We start from the raw sequence: 20474 nt of genomic DNA, 5'->3' as shown, positions 1-20474 counted from the left end.
TTTGTTTGGTCAAAGATCTCAGAAGTGTGTGTAACTCAATGGATGTTGGTGTTTCCTAGTTCTAGACCATGGAAGACCTCAAACTTCAATCATGCTTCAGACTCAAATTAAAGTGCATTCTAATTGGTAATCAGTGCATAAGGAACCAAAGAAAATTTTAATTAAATGCTCCCATGTAAATTTTCTAGTCATTTTATGCCTATTAAAATGTTTTTCTTACTTAAAGTCCTCTTCTAGTACTCTGCCCTTCCTCTTTAAGCTTTATCTAGATTTTGTGCTTTTGCTCATATAAAGCTTAATTAGCATCATCACAGATTTAGGCTGCTGCACATTTGCTTAACAGGCATTTAGATGCACTGAAAGAACTCCTCAGACAGGGTGGGTCACTTAAGTCTGAGCCTCAGTTTTTTCATCCTGTGAAATGAGGATAATAGTTCTTGAGTCTGTCGGAAGGCAGCTCAGAGATGATGTATGTGAAGTGCCAAGGTCATGGCTCAGTTAGAGGAATTGCTGGGTAGTTGGTGTGGATTAGTTTTGAAAGCTGCTGTGGGCTTTCTTTTACTGACATCTTTTGTCTTTCTCTCTTTAGGGGCTGTCTCTGTGGATGCTCTCCCATCATGGCCTTGGGAGTACACTGCTTCCGCCGGCTACACCCCATTTTTTGCACTTACCTTGCTACTTTGACCAGACCTGTTTCAGAAGTTTCCATGAAACCTGTGCATGGAAGACAACATGACCACAGGCAGTACTTAGCCTACCCAGCCATGCCAGTTCGCCAGTTTGCAACCAAGAAAGCAAAAGGTAGGTGATCTCCTTCCCCCCTCTCAGTCCTTTCTTACATTTACAGAGATCTCAGAGATGTTCAGAGTCCTTCCTGATGTCTCAGAAGTTCACACACAGACTGTGTTGGAACCCAGGGCTTGTTTGGTTACAGTTACACCTCATTTATTTTCTTGGTGGCTCAGAAAAATGCCTCATTTATTTTATTTAGATGCAGAACTAGAGGTAAAAGTATCAAGCCTACTGGAGTGCTTATGGCAGGGATCAGCATACACTCATTCTTTAGGAAGACTCAGATTGGGGGTATAATTAAAGCCAGAAGGGTTTTGGGTGACAGGGCATTAAAACTACACGTTTAGATGGATGATCTTAATGGCTTATGTCATCCAAGAATGAGATTTTGATGTACCGCAGGTCTTTGCTTAAATGCCACTTCCTCCAGGATGCCTTCCTTGGCCTGAGACTGGGTCAGGTCCCCTGTTACATGCACTCATGTACACTGTTATTTAATTTTTGACACACTGAAGTAATTAATTAATCAGTTATGAAATTGATTATTGTTAGCTGCCTGCTATGTTGGATCTGATGAAGATCAGTTTCTTTGTGGTTTGGCACTCCCCAGCGCTGGTATATATACTATATTTTCAGAAACTTCGCTGGGGCAATGGATGACAGAGAGTGACCAGGCAGAGCCCCTGTTTGGGGTGGGTTCAGCTGGTCTGCTGTTGAGGATGGTCCTGAGTGTTTCCCCTTTTCTGCTTTCACACAGATCTGCTTTTGTTGAAAGGAGGATTAACGTGCTGCTGAAAGAAAATTAACTCTTAGAAGACTTACCTTGTTAAGTGATTTGTATCTCACTTTTGAGATTTTCTAATCCAATCCTTACCATTATTCATTGGAAACAATTATAATTTTCCAGTGAAGAAGTCCTTACAATTGTGTAATGAATACAGGTTTTAACATGTTGCAAATACAGAAGCCAGGGTATAATTGTTTGGAAAAAATTGCTCATGGCTGCCTCCAGATAGAGGAAGAACAGGAAAGCTGGTGATTCTGACACCATGGCATCACAGTCTTCTAGATGCTCAGTATGGCCCGCAAGTAGCATCTTCATCTTTTTTGGCTGCTCTTCTAAGAGTTGGCTCTTTTCATTCTCTTAGATCTGGAGCTTTGTACAACGGGGACACCATCCCTCACAGTTTGTGTCACCAGGGTGTTACGTCTGTGAATGTGGTCATTTTCAGTGTTTTGTACTCTTTGTATCTTTGTCAAGAGTCCTTTTCTGTCCCCAGGTAATTTATTTCTGAATGTGGTGTGAATTCATAATTTTAACTGTAAAGCTGGCGGTGGTGGCCCACACTTACAATTCTAGTGCTTGAGAGGCTGAGGCAGGAGGATTCCTGACAGTTGAAGGTAATCCTGGGCTACAGAGTGAATTCCAGGGCACCCAGGTCTGCAAAGTGAGACTTTATCTCAAAAACAGAAACTAAAGCTCAGTTCAGGTTTCTTTTTCATATAGGTCATAAAGCTGTGTTGCCAGCACTTTGTCATCCAGTTGGTGTTAACTCCTGGTTGTTTTGTTGAACTGCTCTGTTTCCTCACGAAGTTGCCCTTACTTCCAGAATCAGTCATAAAGCCTTGTGTGCACTGCTGCAGATTTTTACCTGTCACACACATTTTTTTCTTGCCTTTTTCCTCTTCTATGTGGAATTTATAATCACAAACCAACATTTTCTAGAAAATGATATCATTATTGTATCATTTTATGATATACTCATAATTATTTTGAGGCATAACATATACAGAAAAGTACGGGTTGGGGATTTAGCTCAGTGGTAGAGCACTTGCCTAGCAAGCGCAAGGCCCTAGGTTTGATTCTCAGCTCCAAAAAAAAAAAAACAACAAAAAAAAAACAACCAAACAAACAAAAGAAAAGTATATTCTTACACTGTTAAGTGGTTGGCAGAGTGGAGTTTTAGAAAGTGCACACAACCTTGTATCCATCTTCCAGATCAAGAAATAAAATATAGGGGACTGGAGCTTAGCAGCTACAAGTACTGGCTGCTCTTCCAGAGTACTGGGGTCTGCATGGTGGTTCACAACTGTCTATAACTATAATTCCAGAGGACTCAAGACTCTCTTCTGGTTTCCTTGGGCATTAGGCCCACCTGTTATACACAGACATATATGCAGGTAGATACTTATACACATAAAATAATAAAATTAAATTAAAAGAAATAAAATGTCACATGCCATGGTATCACTTGGGAGTCAGAGGCAGGAGGTTCACTACAAGTTTAAGGCTAGCATGGGCTGTGTAACAAATTCTAGGCCAGCCACACTTACATATTGGTACAGTGTCTCAAAACAGCAACCACAAAATAACAAGCAAACAAACAAACAGAAAAAAAAAAACAGAAACAAAAGTTATTTAAAAAAAGAAAGAAAAGAAAAGAAGAAAACATCCCATATTCTAGAAGCTTGGCAGGAGATTGGTTTTAACATCATAGATTAGTTTCATCCTTTTTGAACTTGATGTCTGGCTTTGTGGGGTAACAGATTTCTTGTGAGATATTTGCATGTTGTACCTACAACAGTTGCTGAGTGCTTTAGTTTTTTTTTTGTTTGTTTGTTTTGTTTTTTTTTTTTGGAGCTGAGGATCGAACCCAGGGCCTTGCACTTGCTAGGCAAGCGCTCTACCACTGAGCTAAATCCCCAACCCCGCTTTAGTTTTTTTATAGTGTCCTAGATGTGCCGCTGCAGTTTATGTATCTATCTTGTAATGGCATCTGGGTCACTTGGAATTTGGAGTTAAACTAGCAATATCATTACATTATAAACATTTTTGTACATGTGTTTTGGTGCATATGCATGCACGTACATCCCTATTTCCCCTGTACTACCCTCCACTGGACTGCCTGGGTACTCTAATTTAAGTAAGTGTGATTGGTGATAATGGGTATCCCTTTTTATTCTTGACTTTAGAGAGAACAGTTCTTACATGTTGATGTAAGGAATATTTCCTTTATATTTTCATAGTTTCTTTTAAGTAAATATATCTAATCCTTGAGCTGTTTAAAAAGGCACTAACTTCTAATCAAATGATACATATGGTTATTGAGGTGGTTCTACCTCCTCCCCTTTTTTTACAGTACTGGGACTTGAACTCAGGGCCTGGCATGGGCTAAGCATGTCCTCTATTCTATGCCAATCCCCAGTACTCCCCTGCCTTGAATCTATTAATAGACTAACTCAACATCAATAGCTTTTCTTGTGTTAAATTATCTTTGCATTTTTGATAAATGCCCTGCTTGTTTTTGATAATTTGTATATATCTTGCTTGATATATAATCTGTGTATTCATTGCTGGACTTCTCAAGCTTGTATATAGGATTAAGTTTTAGGCTCTTTAGTCTGTGTTTGCCTGTGTAAGATTAGGCTGAATGTAATTCCACATACTGAAGGGCTTGACTCTTGCTGCCTTTGTTAGGTCTTGTTGTTGACATTAGCCTCATGGTGTGAGATGAGTGCATCATATCTCTTGTAATAGGATGTAGAGTAGGATGGTTAAAGTTCCTTGCCTCCTAGGTAGAACTTATCTGGATCTGGAAAGTGTATATAAACTTGAAATTAGAGATTCAGTCTCTTTAATAGTTATGAGACTGCTTATATTTTCTATTTTAGAAATTTTTTTTATGTCTTCAAAGCTGTTGGTCTAAAATTGCACATAATAGCCTCTTAAGATTAAAAGTTTTCAGCACTCGGGAGGTAGAGGTAGGGGGACCAGGCCAGCTTGTCTACAGAGCAAGTTCCAGAATAGCCAGCGCTACACAGAGAAACCCTGCCTCAAACAAACAAACAAACAAACAACAGAACACAAAACAAAAGATTAAAATTTTTACTGTTTTGATAACTCTTATATGTTCTCTTTTTCTTAGCATCTTTCATATCATCATCATTTTGCCAGAAGTTTATCAGTGTTACAAGCTTTAAAGAAAAACTTTATTTGTTTTTCGAGATAGGGTTTCTCTGTATAGTCCTGGCTGTTCTGGAACTCACTCTGTAGACCAGGCTGGCTTTGAACACACAGAGATCTGCCTACCCCTGCCTCCCAAGTGCTGAGATTAAAAGCGTGTGCCACCATCGCCTGGCTTTAAAAAAAAAAAAAAAATCTTTTAATGTTGTGAGTCTCTTATTTTGTTGATAATAATATTTTTTGTATTTTCTACTTACTCTTTTTGGGACAAGGTCTCAACATGTAACTCTGGCTACCCTGGAACTCATGTGTAGGTAGGTCAAGCTGGCCTTGAATTCACAGATATCATAGCTTCCTGAGTGATGGGATTAAAGGTAGTCTATACTTGGGATCACATTTTCCATTTACTTAACTTTTTATTTGCTTTGCTTATCTGTTACCAAGAAAAGTGTGTTAAAATCTCCTGGTGTGAATGTAGATTGAACAGTTTCCCCTTTTTAGTTTTGAGGCTACCTTATGGCTATATATTTAAGCCCAGAATTGTTATATATCTTCTGAGTTATTTTGAAGTAGCCCTCATTTCTAATAGTGCCTTGTCTTAAAATGCTTTACTTGCCATTAATATAATAAAACCGACTTTATTTTCATTAATATTTTTCAGATCTATAAAATTTTCCCTATCCATTAAACCTGTGATTTTATATATTTATAAATTTTCTTGTATATTCTATATGGTTAAGTTAAAGCCTTACTGAGAACTTTGAACTTTGAGCTAGTCATTTTGGTTCATTTCTGTTTATCCTTTTTGTTGAGTATTTACATTTTAATCTTGTTTTGTACTTTTTTGTGGCTTTCTTAACCTTTTCTCCCTTTCAATTAAGTTAATCAGGTTTCTTTATTCCTTTTTCATCTCTGCTGATTTGCAAGCTGTGTGTGTGTATATCATCTGTCTTTACTTGGCTAGTTAGTTACCCTTAACTTTAAAAAAAAAAAAAAAAAAAAACATTTTCAGGGCTGGAGAGATGGCTCAGAGGTTAAGAGCACTTCCTGCTCTTCCGGAGGTCCTGAGTTCAATTCCCAGCAACCACATGGTGGCTCACAACCATCTGTAATGAGATCTGGTGCCCTCTTCTGGCCTGCAGTCATACATGCTGTATACATAATAAATAAATAAACAAACAAACAAACAAATAAATAAATAAAACTTTTCCTAGAAATAAACTACACTTGCTAAGTTTTACAAATTGAAATCACCAGTGTAGCCAACGTTCCCCTTACCCTTCAATCAAGAACTGGGGTTGGGGGGGGCTCATGCCTGTAATTTTAGCCCTCAGGAGGCTGTAGTAGACAGGCAGACAGACAGACATAGCAAGATATTGTCTTAGAAACCAGAGGCTGGGGTGTAGCTCCGTGGTGGAACACTCAAGTCCTGGATTTGAATATTTTCAGCACATCAGAAGTCCCTTTTTACCCACATCTAGTGAGTGCCACCCTCTCTCTGTGCCCCTCACAGGTGACTATTATTCAGACGTCTGATGGCATGGATTGGTTTTTGTCTGTTACACTGTTCTAATATGTGGTTTTTTACTGTAGTATGCATTTTTGTGTCTTGCCTATTTGTTCAACATGTAATTTTGATCCCGTATGGATAAATCTGTCTTTTCTCTCCATCTTTTAAAATGATCTGTATGTCTTTGGTTTTCTTTATTTACAGTTTGTCTAGATATGGATTTGCTACTGTTGTCTTGCTTGTAATCAGTTTTTCTGAATTGACGTCTTTTTATCAGTTCCAAAAATTCTAAGCCCTTAGCTTGTTTGCTCAAAAGCAGTGGGGGCTTTAAGCAGAGTGGTGGGTGACCTGAACAAACCTTTGGAAAAGTTACCTTGCTTCTTGTTTGCTGGTTACTTTGGGCAAAATATTTCAATGGCCTGCACCTTAAGTTCTCATTTTCCTACCTCAGAACTATCTTAAAAATTAAATGGAAGAGCGCATTTGAAATTGCATATTAGGATGTGAAACACAGATAGCGTAGAGTCAAGCTAGTCATAAGATAATAAAAATTGCTGAATGGATTTTAATGTTGTATTAAATGTTTAGTGAATAAGCGTCGTAGTCTTCATTACTCAGATACTATTTATTTCCATCCTTCTTCTCCTTTCTCACCCCCCATGTAGAAATACAAGAGTATTTGTATCATATGTACATTTCAGAATGTATGTAAAAACCCCTGATGGTTTAGACATGCAATCAGATTACATCCGTCCTCCAGCACTGTTGACTTACTAAAATAGAAGCCAGTGTGCTATGGTGGGTAGGATTTAATGTCTCTGCAGTTCATTTTGTCTAGAGCATAACCTTTTCTAGTATGCATTTGAAACTGAATTAATATATTTCCTTTATCTCCATTAGATTTGTGGAGATTGTCTTATGAAAAGTTCATGGGCTTAAAATTAGACAGATCTGGGACCAATCTTGACCATTTCCTGACCTGTGACATTAGGCAAGTCACTTTACCTTTCTTGTCTTCCATTTTTTTTTCTGGAAAAAGTAAGGTATTAATTTACTCCTGGATTCCCTGGTATGTGTAGAACACTCTTTTGGGTGTGTAAGTGACTTTGTTTGTATTACTGGAGCAGCGTTATAATACACATTTTATTAGTCCCAGTACTCAAAGATAGAGTAACTTCCTCAATGTTCTAAAGCCAGTGTGCACTACAGCAGGTGTAACCCAGAGGGTCTAGTTATAAAGCCTTTGCCCTGGCTAATGGCTAAGGCTTTAGCACAGACCTGGAAGCTAGCAGATACTTAGTAGATGTGAACGCTTGTGTAGGGCAGGGATGTGTTTATAAACTTCTAATGCTTGACATTTTGCCCTGTACACAGTAGGCACTTAAAGAAAAAAGCCAGTGCTCATTATTTCTGTGTATGCATCTACTCCTCTGCTCACTATTCACTCTTCAGCTAAAGGGAAAGGACAGCCCCAGGCCAGAGTGAACATTAACACAGCCTTGGTTGAGGACATAATCAACTTGGAAGAGGTGGATGAAGAAATGAAATCTGTGATGGAAGCACTCAAGGATAATTTCAATAAGACTCTCAACATAAGGACTGCACCAGGTTAGTGGCTAAACCAATGTTTCAGGGAGTGTTATAGTGGGAAAGAGGATGGGCCTGTCACCATATCAGTCCTGACTGGTGTTTATGAGCAGTTACTTTTCTGTCACCGAGGAGTTTCCCAGTCCCTGCTGTGTGGCTTTGGGGCTGCAGACTGTGAATGAGTTAACTGCTCCATGGTTCTGGATAGTGCTACATGTGTGCATTAAGCAGCTGTCTCCTGTGGAGTAGCATTGTGCTTGGTCCACACAGAGAACTAGCATAGCAGTGAGCAAAACCTGTCATGATCAGTGCTTGTGGAATTACACTCTCAAGAAGTAGTTTTCTTGTGGATACTGTAAGCATATGTGGGTATCTAGACTCACAAGTCTGTGTCCTTTAGTTTGCTTTTTCTAGTTTGTCCTATTTGTCAGATCTTTTTTTTTTTTTTTTTTTGCCAGAGCTGAGGACTTTGTGCTTGCTAGGCAAGTGCTCTACCACTGAGCTAAATCCCCAACCCCGGCAGTTCTTATCCTATACTGAAAATCAAATTCTGCAGACTTGCCCACCTGAGGCCTTTCTGTGCCCATGAGCTTGACCAGGAAGAGTCCGATTCTGTTTAGGTTAATAGCTTCCTGAAAGTGGCTTTTCTAAGTGGGAAATGTCAGAACTGTCTAGGAGAACTGTTTGCAGATGTGATGGAGAAGTAGGTTGTCAGCTAATGGTGCAAGCGGGCAGGAAAAATCCAATTGCTGTTAAATTGGCCTTCTGCAAATTGTCATCATCCTTATAGTTAGGCCTGGGACCCCCTCTGAAGGTATCTGTGGGAGCTTCAGCCCCTCCTACTCATGTTTTGATTGGGGAGGTTTGTAAGGAAAATAGAAGATATTTCATGAACTTGCTTGTAAAAAGTACTCAGTTCATTATAAAAATGATCAGAACCACGTTGAGTTCAGAGATGCGATCTGGCGTGAGACTAGAAGGCAGTTCCTGGCATTTGTTAACCTTTGTGCTGGAGTGTTTCTGCCTTTGCTGACAGTAAAGCGTGCCATTCAATCTTTCGCAACTGTTTATTTTAAGCTTGCTTATTATTTTAGGTATGAAACTGATAAAGTGCTCTGTCTCCCCTGTGCTTTCTGCCTGTTAACATTCTGCAGCCGAAACCAGAGAGCAGCTTGAGAGAAGCCCAGGGAGAAACGTGATACTTAAAATGTGCCGGCCAGTTCCACTCTTGTTGAACTTAAGATGATGATGGGCTTGGAAAGAGGGTGGGAGTGTAATTTGTTAACTGTTAACCTCTGAGAAAATGAGGGGCAGGAGGGAGCTTGAGGGAGATTCCCACTGGGGACAGATTGAGGGGAAAGGGCTTGATGCATTATGTTGATAAGGATTGAGGGATAGGAGCCACCACAACTGCACACTGAGATGCCCATGAGGGGACTTCTGGGGCAAAGGCTCTTAACAGCCAGTCAGGGAGGCTGGCCTAAGATCCTTCTTCAGCAGACCTCCGTTTAGAATCTTCTCTTTGCTTCTTTTCCGTAGGTTATGTTTGTATATGTTCTGTGTAGGATTTGAGGCTGTGAAGACACTGGGCAAAACTAGCTAAGCTTAGCCCGTGCTCTCTGCTAGACTGCCTCTTCCACATCGTCTCTCACTGCTACCTGACCAGCAGCACTTTCCTCTTTACTTCCTTTTGTCTGGCGTCTGTCTCAGAAACAGCAGATGTCTGTTAGTGCTTGCCTGAGATGCAGACTTGTTCTTTTCTTCTTGCTGCTTCCCCGTTGTCCTTCGTCCATCCATTTGTTTACCACAGCAGTACTGAGCACTTACTTTGTGCCACTTTCTTTAGTAGGTATGGACATGGAGAGGGAAGATCTGGTTCCTAATATCCAGGAACTTAGAACCTTATATGAAAGGGCAGACAAGTAAACCAGTGTGTATAAAACCACATAACAGCAGAACAGTGAAGATGGCTTTGGAGATGGTTGTGCCTAGACTTGGATTTAAGTTCTATTATTAAGAGCTGTTGTGATGTTGGGCAGTTCGTTTTGTTTACCTCAGTTTCCTCATCTGTAAAATGGTGGTGGTAATAATCATCTTATAAGATAATGAAAGCAAGTAATATTAAAAAGCATTAGCACTGGAGCTTTGCTTATAGAACATAGTAACTTAAGACTGCTGCCATTATTGTTGGAAGCATCCTTAAGATGCTTGAGGGCTCATAAGAGTCAGACAAGGCTCCTGAGATTAGACACCACTACAGTGAGACTTTAAAGAGGGAACAAGAGTTATCCCAGTAAAGAAGTATATTCTCACATAGTAGACTACATAGTGAGTTGCAGGCCAGCCAAATCTATACAGTGAAACCTGTTTTAAAAAAATAAAATAAAATAAAAAGCAATACAGCGATTGTCCTACCTCATCTTATCAAATACTAGGATTAATGAGAATGAGTCAGTAGACCCAGCTTCAAATAGGATTTATTCAAGGAATGTTGAGAAAAAATTTAAATGAATCTAAAATACTATGATAAGTGATTATAATTATTTTGTTGTTGTTTGTTTGTTTTTTTGAGACAGGGTTCTTCTGTTTAGCCCTGGCTATCCTGGAACTCACTCTGTAGACCAGGCTGGCCTTGAACTCAGATCTGCCTGCCTCTGCCTCCTGAGTGCTGGGATTAAAGGCGTGCACCATTAACACCCAGCTGCTTTGTAATTCTTAAAGTAGACATCTGTACTTTCTTAGTTAAGTTTATTCTTATTTTTAAGCTATGGTGAATTAAATAACTTTTATAATCTTTTATAATTTTAAGAAGGGAGAAGTATATTCCTAATAGAAAATTATATGCAAGGATGTTAGTTTGATTAAAATATAAAAATTCTAAAAAAAAAAATAGTAACAGCACTATTGGGTTGTATTTATAAATGCTTTTTTTTTTTTTGCCAGAGCTGAGGACTGAACCGAGGGCCTGGCGCTTGCTAGGCAAGCACTCTACCACTGAGCTAAATCCCCAACCAATGCTTTTTAATATACGTTTGAGTCTAATCCTCATAAAAGCCCTTTAAGTATAGTTTTGGTCTCATTTAAAGATCAAGAAGTAGAGGCCCAGAAGGCGTTTAGACTCTGGAAGCAGCGAGTTGGTATTTGAATGATTTTAAAATCATGGTGACTTTTTTATCATTATACTCCTATACTTTTTGTAGGTTAAAGCCAGTGGTGTCAACAACTGTCTGTTATGATGACACTGAATCTGTTTGAGTACTTTAAATCAGATCTTTGGACTATAGTTTGTTAATCTTACAGTGTATTGCCAGAATAGTTTCAGTTTATTGGAAAGATACCTGAGCCGTCCATGAATGGTTTCTACTGTGAGTGACAAGGGTTTTCTAGTTTCATTTGTATAGGAAATCAGGGACTTAGAAGAATTTCCTATTTAGAATTGTGGGCTTATTTATCTTTTTTGACTTCTGAAAAACTTGCCTAGGATTTTCTAGGTGTGGAAAAAGATCCAGGATAACAGTGATACATCCACCCCTCCCCCCCCCCCCCCAATGTTTGTGTGTACTTGCTTCTGAAAGGTGGGTCTCCAGTACCAAAGGCAAAGGTGACATAAAGAAGTTGTTCTAAACTGACTGTGTGCTAGAATTGTGTGGTGAATTAAAAACATTACAACAGAATCAGGATCTCTGCAGAGAGGGATGTAAGAGTACACGCTGAAGCCCTGATGATTCTGTGCTCAGATCTGTGTAGAGAAGGGAAGAACTTTGCCTGGAATCAGACTTGAGCATACTTGAATTTGACTTAGGACTCTTGATTGTTTTTTTGCTTGTTAACTCTGATCTTGGTCCATTTATCTTCCTTGAGTCTCATTTTCTCATCTGTGCAGTGATGGTAATAATAATAATAGCATTACAGAGTGGGATGGTGGTAAGAAGTAAGGGGCAGGAGGAGGTGACTTGTCAATACTTATTCTTTGGTATGTTATGTAGTTGGACATTTCTGTTTAGCTATAGTTGTCACCGTAATTCTGTAAGCAGCTACTTTTTTAAAGCTGAGTTGGAAACCAAGGCACACAGAGAGAGGCAAGTGATGTCTTTCTTAGTGGTTTTCTAGCTAGTGAGTGGCAGAGTTACTGAAAAGAGGTCAGTGCTTTTCAGTGTCAGCTCTGTGCTGGATAGTTTATTCTGTCACTTCGTACAACTTACGTCATCTGAGAGGGCAGCCTCAATTGAGAAGACGCCTCCTCCACAAGATCAGGATGTAGGCAAGCCTGTGGGCATTTCTTAAATTAGTGATTGATGGGGAAGAGCCCAGCCCATTGTGGGCAATCCCATTCCTGGGCTGGTGGTCCTGGGTTCTATAAGAAAACAAGCCAGTAATCAGCACCCCTCCATGGCCTCTGCACCAGCTCCTGCCTCCAAGTTCCTGCCCTGCTTGAGTTCCTGTCCTGGCTTCCTTCAGATGATCTGTCCTATATCACAGGGAAGGCTTTAAGTCCAGGTAGACCAGAATGGTTACTTATCCTGATTCTAGTAAGGAATTCCAATGTGTCTCATTGCATACTCTATCCACTGCCTGAAACTGCTCCTATAAACCACCTTGTCACTTTGGTAAGGGATTCCTGTATGTTTGTTGAATTAGAATTAGATAAAGAGGTAGGGGCTTCTAAGGTCTTCTAGAATTCTAAACCTTATTGCTTTTTCTTTAGGATCCCTTGATCATATTACTGTGGTAACTGCTGATGGGAAGCTTGCTCTAAATCACATTGGCCAGATCTCCATGAAGTCACCGCAGTTGATTTTGGTGAATATGGCCAGTTTCCCAGAGGTAAGGTACTTTATTGAAACGGTCTTTCTTCAGTTTCTTTTGGATAACGGAGGTTTAATCAGGTCAGAAAGGAAATGTTCCCTTTAGTTTGGAAAGAAATTTAATTAATTAATTTATTTTAATCTTATCTATCTATCTATCTATCTATCTATTTATTTATTTATTTATTTGGTTTTTTGAGGCAGGGTTTCTCTGTGTAGCTTTGTGTCTTTCCTGGAACTCACTTTGTAGACCAGGCTGGCCTCCAACTCACAGAGATCCGCCTGCCTCTGCCTCCCGAGTGCTGGGATTAAAGACGTGCCCCACCACCATCTGGCGGAAAGAAATTTATTAAAGAAAATATAGGACAAGGAAAGTCTCTTATGTCTAAATTTTTTTAATGATTTATCTTTATTTAATGTACATTGGTGTTTTTGCCTGCATGTATGTCTGTATGATGGCGTCAGATCTCCTGGAACTAGAGTTACAGACAGTTGTGAGCTGTCATGTGGTTGCTGGGAATTGAACTGGGGTCCCTTGGAAGAGCAGCTAGTGCTCTAAACCACTGAACCATCTCTCCAGCCCCTCTCTTAATTTTTTACCTGTTAAATTCAAATGTATAGTGACTAAGTAAGTGATTTGAAAAACAATAATGGAGAGGAAGTGATTGGCTTTGGGGCCGTATAAGGGTTTGGTAACCTGGTGTCTCAGTTACTTTTTTATTGCCAAGATAAAGCACCATGACCAGGGCAACTTATAAAAGAAAGCATTTAATTTGAGGCTCACAGTTCTAGAATTAAGTCTATGACCATGATAGAGGGGAGCATGGCAGCAGATATGCATGGAGCTGGAGCATAGGTACGAATTTTTGAAACCTCAAAATTGACCCCCAGTGATGCACCTCTTCCAGCAAGGCCACACCTCCTTACCCTTCCCAAACAGTTCCACCAGACAGAGACCAAACATTCAAATCTGTGAGCCTTGGGGACATTCTCATTCAGACCAGCACACCTGGAAACCATGTGGCCTATCTCTGGGGCATCTCTGCCCGGTTCTTGCTGATAATTGCCAGGCAGAAATATAGGCTTGGTATTAATATTAACAGATGCTCCAGTTTTTATTTCCAAAAGAAACCAGTAACCACAAATTTTATACAAAGTCTTTTTGCTCTCTAAATGTTTTGGCATAATTCACTTTTCTCTTTTTAAAATGTGGACATCCAGGAGGGCTGGCATGTATCTATTATCTTAGATCTTGGGAGGCAGAGGCAGGAGAATCAGTAATTCAAGGCTATCCTAGGCTACACAAGACAGCCTCAAAACAAACAAAAAAACCTTGAGACAAAACATTTTAATGGGCCAGATATGTCCTGAGGGCCACCATTTTGTGACTTCTGTATTAGAATTTGGAGAAGAACCTCCAGGAACTCACCTTCCTCTAGACTAGACAGAACAATATAAGCAGTGCCTAGCATTAGAGACTGGAAGATGAGTTGCATTTAACCTTGAGACTGTATGGTTTTAACTGTAGTTGAGAAACCTAGAGAACCTGAAATCCAGGACTCTCTCTGCCTTGCCATTTGGCAAGTTACTTCCTTGCTGGCCTCCATTTCCTCACCTTGTTCTGGTCTCTGTCTCAGTTTTGTTATCGGCAGGCTGTGTGTTGGATTTGATGAACCAGCTTATCAGTAGGAGCAGAATAAACCATTTCCAGTCAGAAGCCTCCTGTGACTGATAGGCCAGGCACACATCTAGAGTTGTTGCTCAACCATTGCCCCTGTCTGTTCTCCATCCTGCAGCCACAGTGCAATGTTTCAAATATGCATTGGATTGTATCATTCTCAGAACCTTTACTGTGGACAAGAAGGCTCGGGGTGATCTGGCTCAGCCTGCTTCCAGTCTCTGCAGTCCTGTGGTACTGTCTTCCTGGTACTCTGCTCTACTCAGACTGGCCTTGAAATGAATCATGACTTTTGCACCCTCTGGGCCTTTTTAGGTACTGCTCCTGTGGCTGGAACATTTTCAGCTGGCTATTTGCTACTCACGTTTTGAATTACAATGTAGATGTCACTTTTTCACTAGATTGTAAGCTTGTAGTAGAAGTGTCATATATAACTTACTTGTTGTGTTCACATCAAACAGTGCTAGGCACATGGAATTACTCCATACACTGTCCTTAAATTGGTGGATATGTGTTATTAGGTGTATGGAAGGGAAGCACTCATTCATGACGTCACTGAGGAGTGTAGAAATGGATGAAAAGGAACTGTCAAATCTTTCCCTGCTGTCCCTCTGAAACCCTGAGGCCTCTCTGCCATGTTCATCTAATCCTGTAGGCACTGTAGGCCAATTTAGGGACTAGCCTCCTAATTACACAGCTTGAAGACCTCATCAGGCAGATTGCTTTTCAGAGCCAACCACTTCTGTTATTAAGTAGCAAATGGTATTCACAGAAGTAGCACCTGATTGGCCACCAGAGCATCTCTTATGAGGCAAGAGGAGGTAATTTTTTAATTTTTTCCTTAGGAAGTTGGAGTATATTTTCATCTTTCAACTAAAGTATCTTTACCATTTCTCTAGTGTGCAATTCCTTGGGTTTTGGGAAAAGCTTAACCAGCATGTTGTCAGTAGAGGGCTCATGTACAGGCACAGTGAGGAAGTGTGAGTCTCGCAGTCTTTTGAATTTCTTTATCTCATCTGCTATGTACATTAAGCAAACAGCTCTAGCTAAACATTTCCTTCCTCCAGCTTTAAAAGCTGCCTATAAGTACTGAGGTTTGTAGCTTCAAAATGCTGAGCTAATCCTCCATGTGTTTATAGAATTCCTTTCTGTTTCATGTGCAGTTGGCTTTCTTTCCAAATCTGAACATTTCTGTGTCATGCTTTTGGGACACAGTACATGTATAATCTTTCAAACATGTTGAAGGCAAAAACTGTGTTGCATTTGTTTAGCATAAATTCTGCTTGATAAATGGTGCACACAGTTGCCCTCTTCCCTAAACATGCCTGAAGCTACAGTTAATGATAGGAAAGAAGAGAAGTGAATAAAAACTTAGCCTCATTTGAACAAAGCAAACAACAACAACAGCAACAGCAATACATCAGCAGACTCCATTATTTGTCTGTGGATGGGAAAGAACTGATGTGCACCAAATCTCTGCCATGTTGGCAGTCACTTTCTTACAGCTTTTTCCACACCATCAACAGTAAAATCAACACTACTGTTATGTTTTGTAGATGAGGCAGCAGGATCAGAGAAGGGAAATACCTCCGCTAGCTTCACACTGCTGTTGAACATGGCTCTGCTTGACATGGAGGCTTGTACTCCTTTCACCGTCCTCCATTAACTCAACCAGTGTCTTTTGTGTCCTCCACATGAGGAGGGTCTATGTGGAGGGTCGGGAACTCATTGGTGATAAGAGATACTAGAGGTCTGTTTTCATGTGCCTTGTATTCTAAAGACTCACTGAGGTATAAAGAAATCTAAGGCCAGTAATTGATAAGGTACTAACAGAGTTGACTCTGAATTCTCAAGAATATGTTTACCTATGTACAAACATGTTGCCATCCCTTGTCCATTATTGTGGATTAGTTTAAGAATAACGAGGGCAGGGCTGGAGAGATGGCTCAGAGGTTAAGAGTACTGACTGCTCTTCCAGAGGTCCTCAGTTCAATTCCCAGCACCCACATGGTGGCTCACAACCATCTGTAATGAGATCTGGTGCCCTCTTCTGGCCTGCGGTCAAACATGCTGTATACATAATAAATAAATAAATCTTTAAAAAAAATCTCTAAAGAAAGAAATTGAAAGAATAACAAGGGCAGGCATGGTAATTGATAGTGGAACTTTTCTCTGCTTGTCTCCAGATGGGGTTAGTGATCCTTTTCAATACACAGTATTCAAGTAGCCATAACCAGTCGGTTAGTATTGAGAGCAAAGCAACCAGTCTGCCTTGTGATGCTGTTGAGTGTCCCTCTGCAGTGACGGGAATGAAGGCTAAAGATAAGGGATGGAAATTGTATATCTGTGTATGCCTTTTTTGTTCAACCCATGAACAGTTTAAACATACTGTTAGGGAAATGACTCTAATTTCCTTAGGTCTGAGTCCTGCCGTGTCAAACCAAAATATACACACCTAGAGAAATTGGAAGACTTACTTTCAGTTAGTTTCTTTATGGAAAATCTCAACTAACGTTTTCCCTAAATATGAAGACAGACACAAACTAAAATGTAAAATAAGGTTTTGAAGTAAAGTCAAGGGATGCATTTTCTAATAGATTTACTAAATAGGATTACTAATAGTAGTCATTCAGCAAGCTTTTCCTGCACACTTGCTTAGTACTTCACTGGAACTGTGCCTTCCACTGTGAAGGTGGAAATAGTGAGACATATTTCCTGCCTAGCTTGATGTTGGTAGTGAGTAATCTTGTAATTTTTATTTTATGTGCATTGGTGTTTTCCCATGTGTTTTGGGTCCCCAGGAACTGGCATTACAGACAGTTTTGAGCTGCCATGTGGGTGCTGGGAATTGAACTCAGGTTCTCTGGAAGAGTAGTCAGTCAGTGCTCTTAACCACTGAGCCATCTCTCCAGCCCGGTAGTGAATACTCTATACCTACAGGGGAAGGCTACATGGAACTACTTGGGTCAGACTGAAAAGGAGTTTGGTGATAGTGTGGTGGCTTAAATAGGTATAGCCCTCCATTTTGAATGCTTGATCCTTAGGGAGTGGCACTATTAGGAGGCATGGCCTTGTTGGAGTAGGTGTGGCCCTTTTGAAGGTAGTGTGTCACTGTGGAGGCAGGCTTTAAGGTCTCATATGTTCAAGCTAAGCCTAGTGTGACAGTCTCCTTCTGCTGCCTGTGGATTAAGATGTAGAACTCTCAGCTTCTTCTTATGTCTGCCTGCATGCTGTAATGCTTCTTGCCATGATGATAATGGACTAAACCTCTGGTGCTGTAAGCCAACCTCAAGTAATTGGTTTCCTTTATGAGAGTTGTCATGGTCATGGTGTGTCTTTACAGCACTGAGACATAGGGGTGTTAGAGCAGTGTTTTCTGGGTTATGGAGTGAGAAGCTATAGAAGGTTGGGGGATGGGAGATAGAGCTTCCTCTTTAAAGTGAGGGCTTGCCCTTTGCTTTTAACTCTATGAATGGTTTTATGAAGGGTGGCCATTCTCTGCAGAGAGATATCTACTTTTTATTTTTTTGCCCACTGTTTATTTTTACTTGATGTGTGTGAGTGTATTGTCTGCTTATGTGTGCACCATGTGCACGAAGTAATCACAGGGGCCAGAAAATGGTATTGGGTCTCCCGGAATTGGAGTTATAGGTGGTTGTGAGCTGCTGAGAACCACTTGGGTGCTCTGTAAAAGCAGCAAATGCTCTTAACTGCTGAGCCATCTCTCCAGCTCGAGATATATATATATACACACACACACACACACACATACATACACATACACATAATACATATATACATATATATGTATGTATATGTTGTTCATTTCTTTATGTAATAATTACTGAATGCATTGAGCTTGAGGATCTGTAAAAAGAATAAAGACAAAGTCACATTAGACTTAATGCAGCTCAGCCTCTCCTTACCCCTGAGAGTAACTGAAGTTTGATAGGTTGTCTCTTTATTGCATCTTTCTTGGGCTGTCTGTTCTAAAGGATGTGAATAAACCCTGTAGACCTGATGTTCATAATAAACAGGTGGTGCTTGGTTATGTCAGAGACCCCTTTCTAACACTGAGCCTATGGTCTGAGGCACCATTTAAAACACTTACTGTAAATACTTATATTCTGTACATACTTGTTTCTACACATCTGTATGTAGGTCTGGTTTGTCATTTTGACTTCATATAGGTGTAGAAGTAAGGCCATTTAAAGATGGAATGAGTAAGTTTTTAGATACCTCTGCTAAAACAGTAACAGTGAAGTGCTTGGAAAGGTAAAATAGGTGTGTACACCCTCCATGCCTTTCAGACGTGAAGCTGGAGGAACTCAAGGACAGGACGTGGCCCTTGAGTTCAGATGGCATGGATCAGCTCTGGAACATGTCCGAAGCCTTGTTCTTGTGAATCTATGTCTTCCACCCAGTTCCAGTTGCCTTTAGGATTGACACAAGGTGCAGTCAGCATATTGTTAAAGTATGAGGTTGGACATTAGGAAATCTGTGTACCAGTGAATGAGCCTGCAAGCGAAGTTCCTGAAGGATGTTAAGAGGACAACAGTGTGTCAGTATAATGTTTACATTAACTCTGCCATTAATTTGAGGACTTTACACATTTTCAATACATTGATATGGTTTGTTCATATGATAGCTGCTCTTGATTGGATGTTAACTGTGTGCCAGGCACTGAGTTGGATACATTGCTTTCATTATCTCATTGCTTTTGTGATGTTTAGGTACCATATCATCTTAGATTATGAATGTTCAGATTTATTGCTCAGGGTATGTGGTCCCAAAGCTGGATTTTAACTGAAGTTTTTCTGACTCCAAGACCCATGCTTTTCTCCTATCACTCTGCCTTTCCTGTGATGCACACCAGTGGAGGTTTATTCCAAAGCATGAGTGAATTTGGTATGAGTGTAGATGCGAATGAGTTAAATTTATTTACTCATTCCAAACTGGCACTGGTATATTTTGAGTGTAAAATGTCAACTGGAATTTTTAACGTATGAAATCTTTCATCTGTCTTTACACCAATCTTTGCACAGACCAGCCCTCCTCCCTTGAGGATTTATTGTGGTTTTGATCTGTGTTGCCTCAAACCATTGAAATCTTTTCAAAGAAGCAGAGCTGTTTTCTTTTTCTTTTTTCTTCCCTCTCTTTTTTTCCTTCCGCAGTACACTGGTACCAGGAGTGGACATGGCTTGCTATTCAGCTTGATCAAAGCACTCTACACCAGTGTAACTTCCTGATCTTACTGGTAACAGAACTAAATGTTTCCATGTTCTGCCAAGATGGGTTGCCAGTTATCGACAGAGGGCTTGCATCTGGTAATAATTATTTACTAATTCTGTTTACCTTTTGATCTGGTTTTCAGTGTACAGCTGCAGCTATCAAGGCTATAAGAGAAAGTGGAATGAATCTGAACCCGGAAGTGGAAGGGACACTCATTCGGGTACCTATTCCTAAGTGAGTTTGACTGAAATCCATGTTTTCCGTGACGCAGGATGGCTATCTTTGGATGGAAACTAGTACCTCGAGACACTCTTGGCCAATGGTGTGCCTTCCTTACCTGTTTATTTCATCCTGGCTGTGCTGTGAGATCAGTTTGCTGATGCAGACTTGTGTACTAAATGCTGGTCTACAGCAGTAAGCTTGCAGAACACCTTGTCCTCACATATTCTGGCTGGCAAGTTAGGACAAGTTAGCACACTAAGTCATTGCAGATCAAATGAAATAAATTCTAGGAGGGAAGAAAAGCCACCAGTATTCAAGAGGGAATGATTGATGGGCATGATAGTGGGAAGGGCAGTTTTTTCGTGGGGGTGTCGGTTAAGGAGTTAACATTTCTGCTGAGAGAAGATGATGAGGCGGAATCATCAGCCTGGAGGAACCACTCCAAGAAGGGTGAGTGGCAAGCACAAAGGCCTCAGCTCAGCAAGCATCTTGACACTTGTGAGCTCTAACACCATGTTCCCTGTTGGGATTTTTACATTACTCTTTGGTAATTGAAGAATTAAAGGCATAAGTCCAGAGTAGTGGTTTTTTGTTATGTTTTTAATGGATTTTTTTTGTTTGTTTTTGAGCAGAGGATCGAACCCAGGGCCTTGTGTTTGCTAGGCAAGTGCTCTACCACTGAGC

At 40.3% G+C, this 20474-nt stretch overlaps 1 protein-coding gene across 5 annotated transcripts in view; it reads left to right on the top strand.

Moving 5' to 3' along the window:
• Mrrf (mitochondrial ribosome recycling factor) overlaps positions 1-20474 on the top strand; it is a 75469-nt gene that overhangs the window by 5433 nt on the left and 49562 nt on the right. For all 5 annotated transcript variants that reach the window (XM_036183603.1, XM_036183601.1, XM_036183604.1 and 2 more), the window contains exons 2-5: positions 590-801; positions 7719-7874; positions 12559-12677; positions 19711-19802. In XM_036183603.1, coding sequence (XP_036039496.1) covers positions 590-801; positions 7719-7874; positions 12559-12677; positions 19711-19802 — 579 coding nt within the window. The remainder of the gene's footprint in view (positions 1-589; positions 802-7718; positions 7875-12558; positions 12678-19710; positions 19803-20474) is intronic.

The sequence above is a fragment of the Onychomys torridus genome, chromosome 4 (genome assembly GCF_903995425.1).
Source record: "Onychomys torridus chromosome 4, mOncTor1.1, whole genome shotgun sequence".
NCBI lineage: Eukaryota > Metazoa > Chordata > Mammalia > Rodentia > Cricetidae > Onychomys > Onychomys torridus.
Note: the sequence above shows the minus strand (reverse complement) of the source record. Positions and strands in the feature narration are given on the sequence as shown.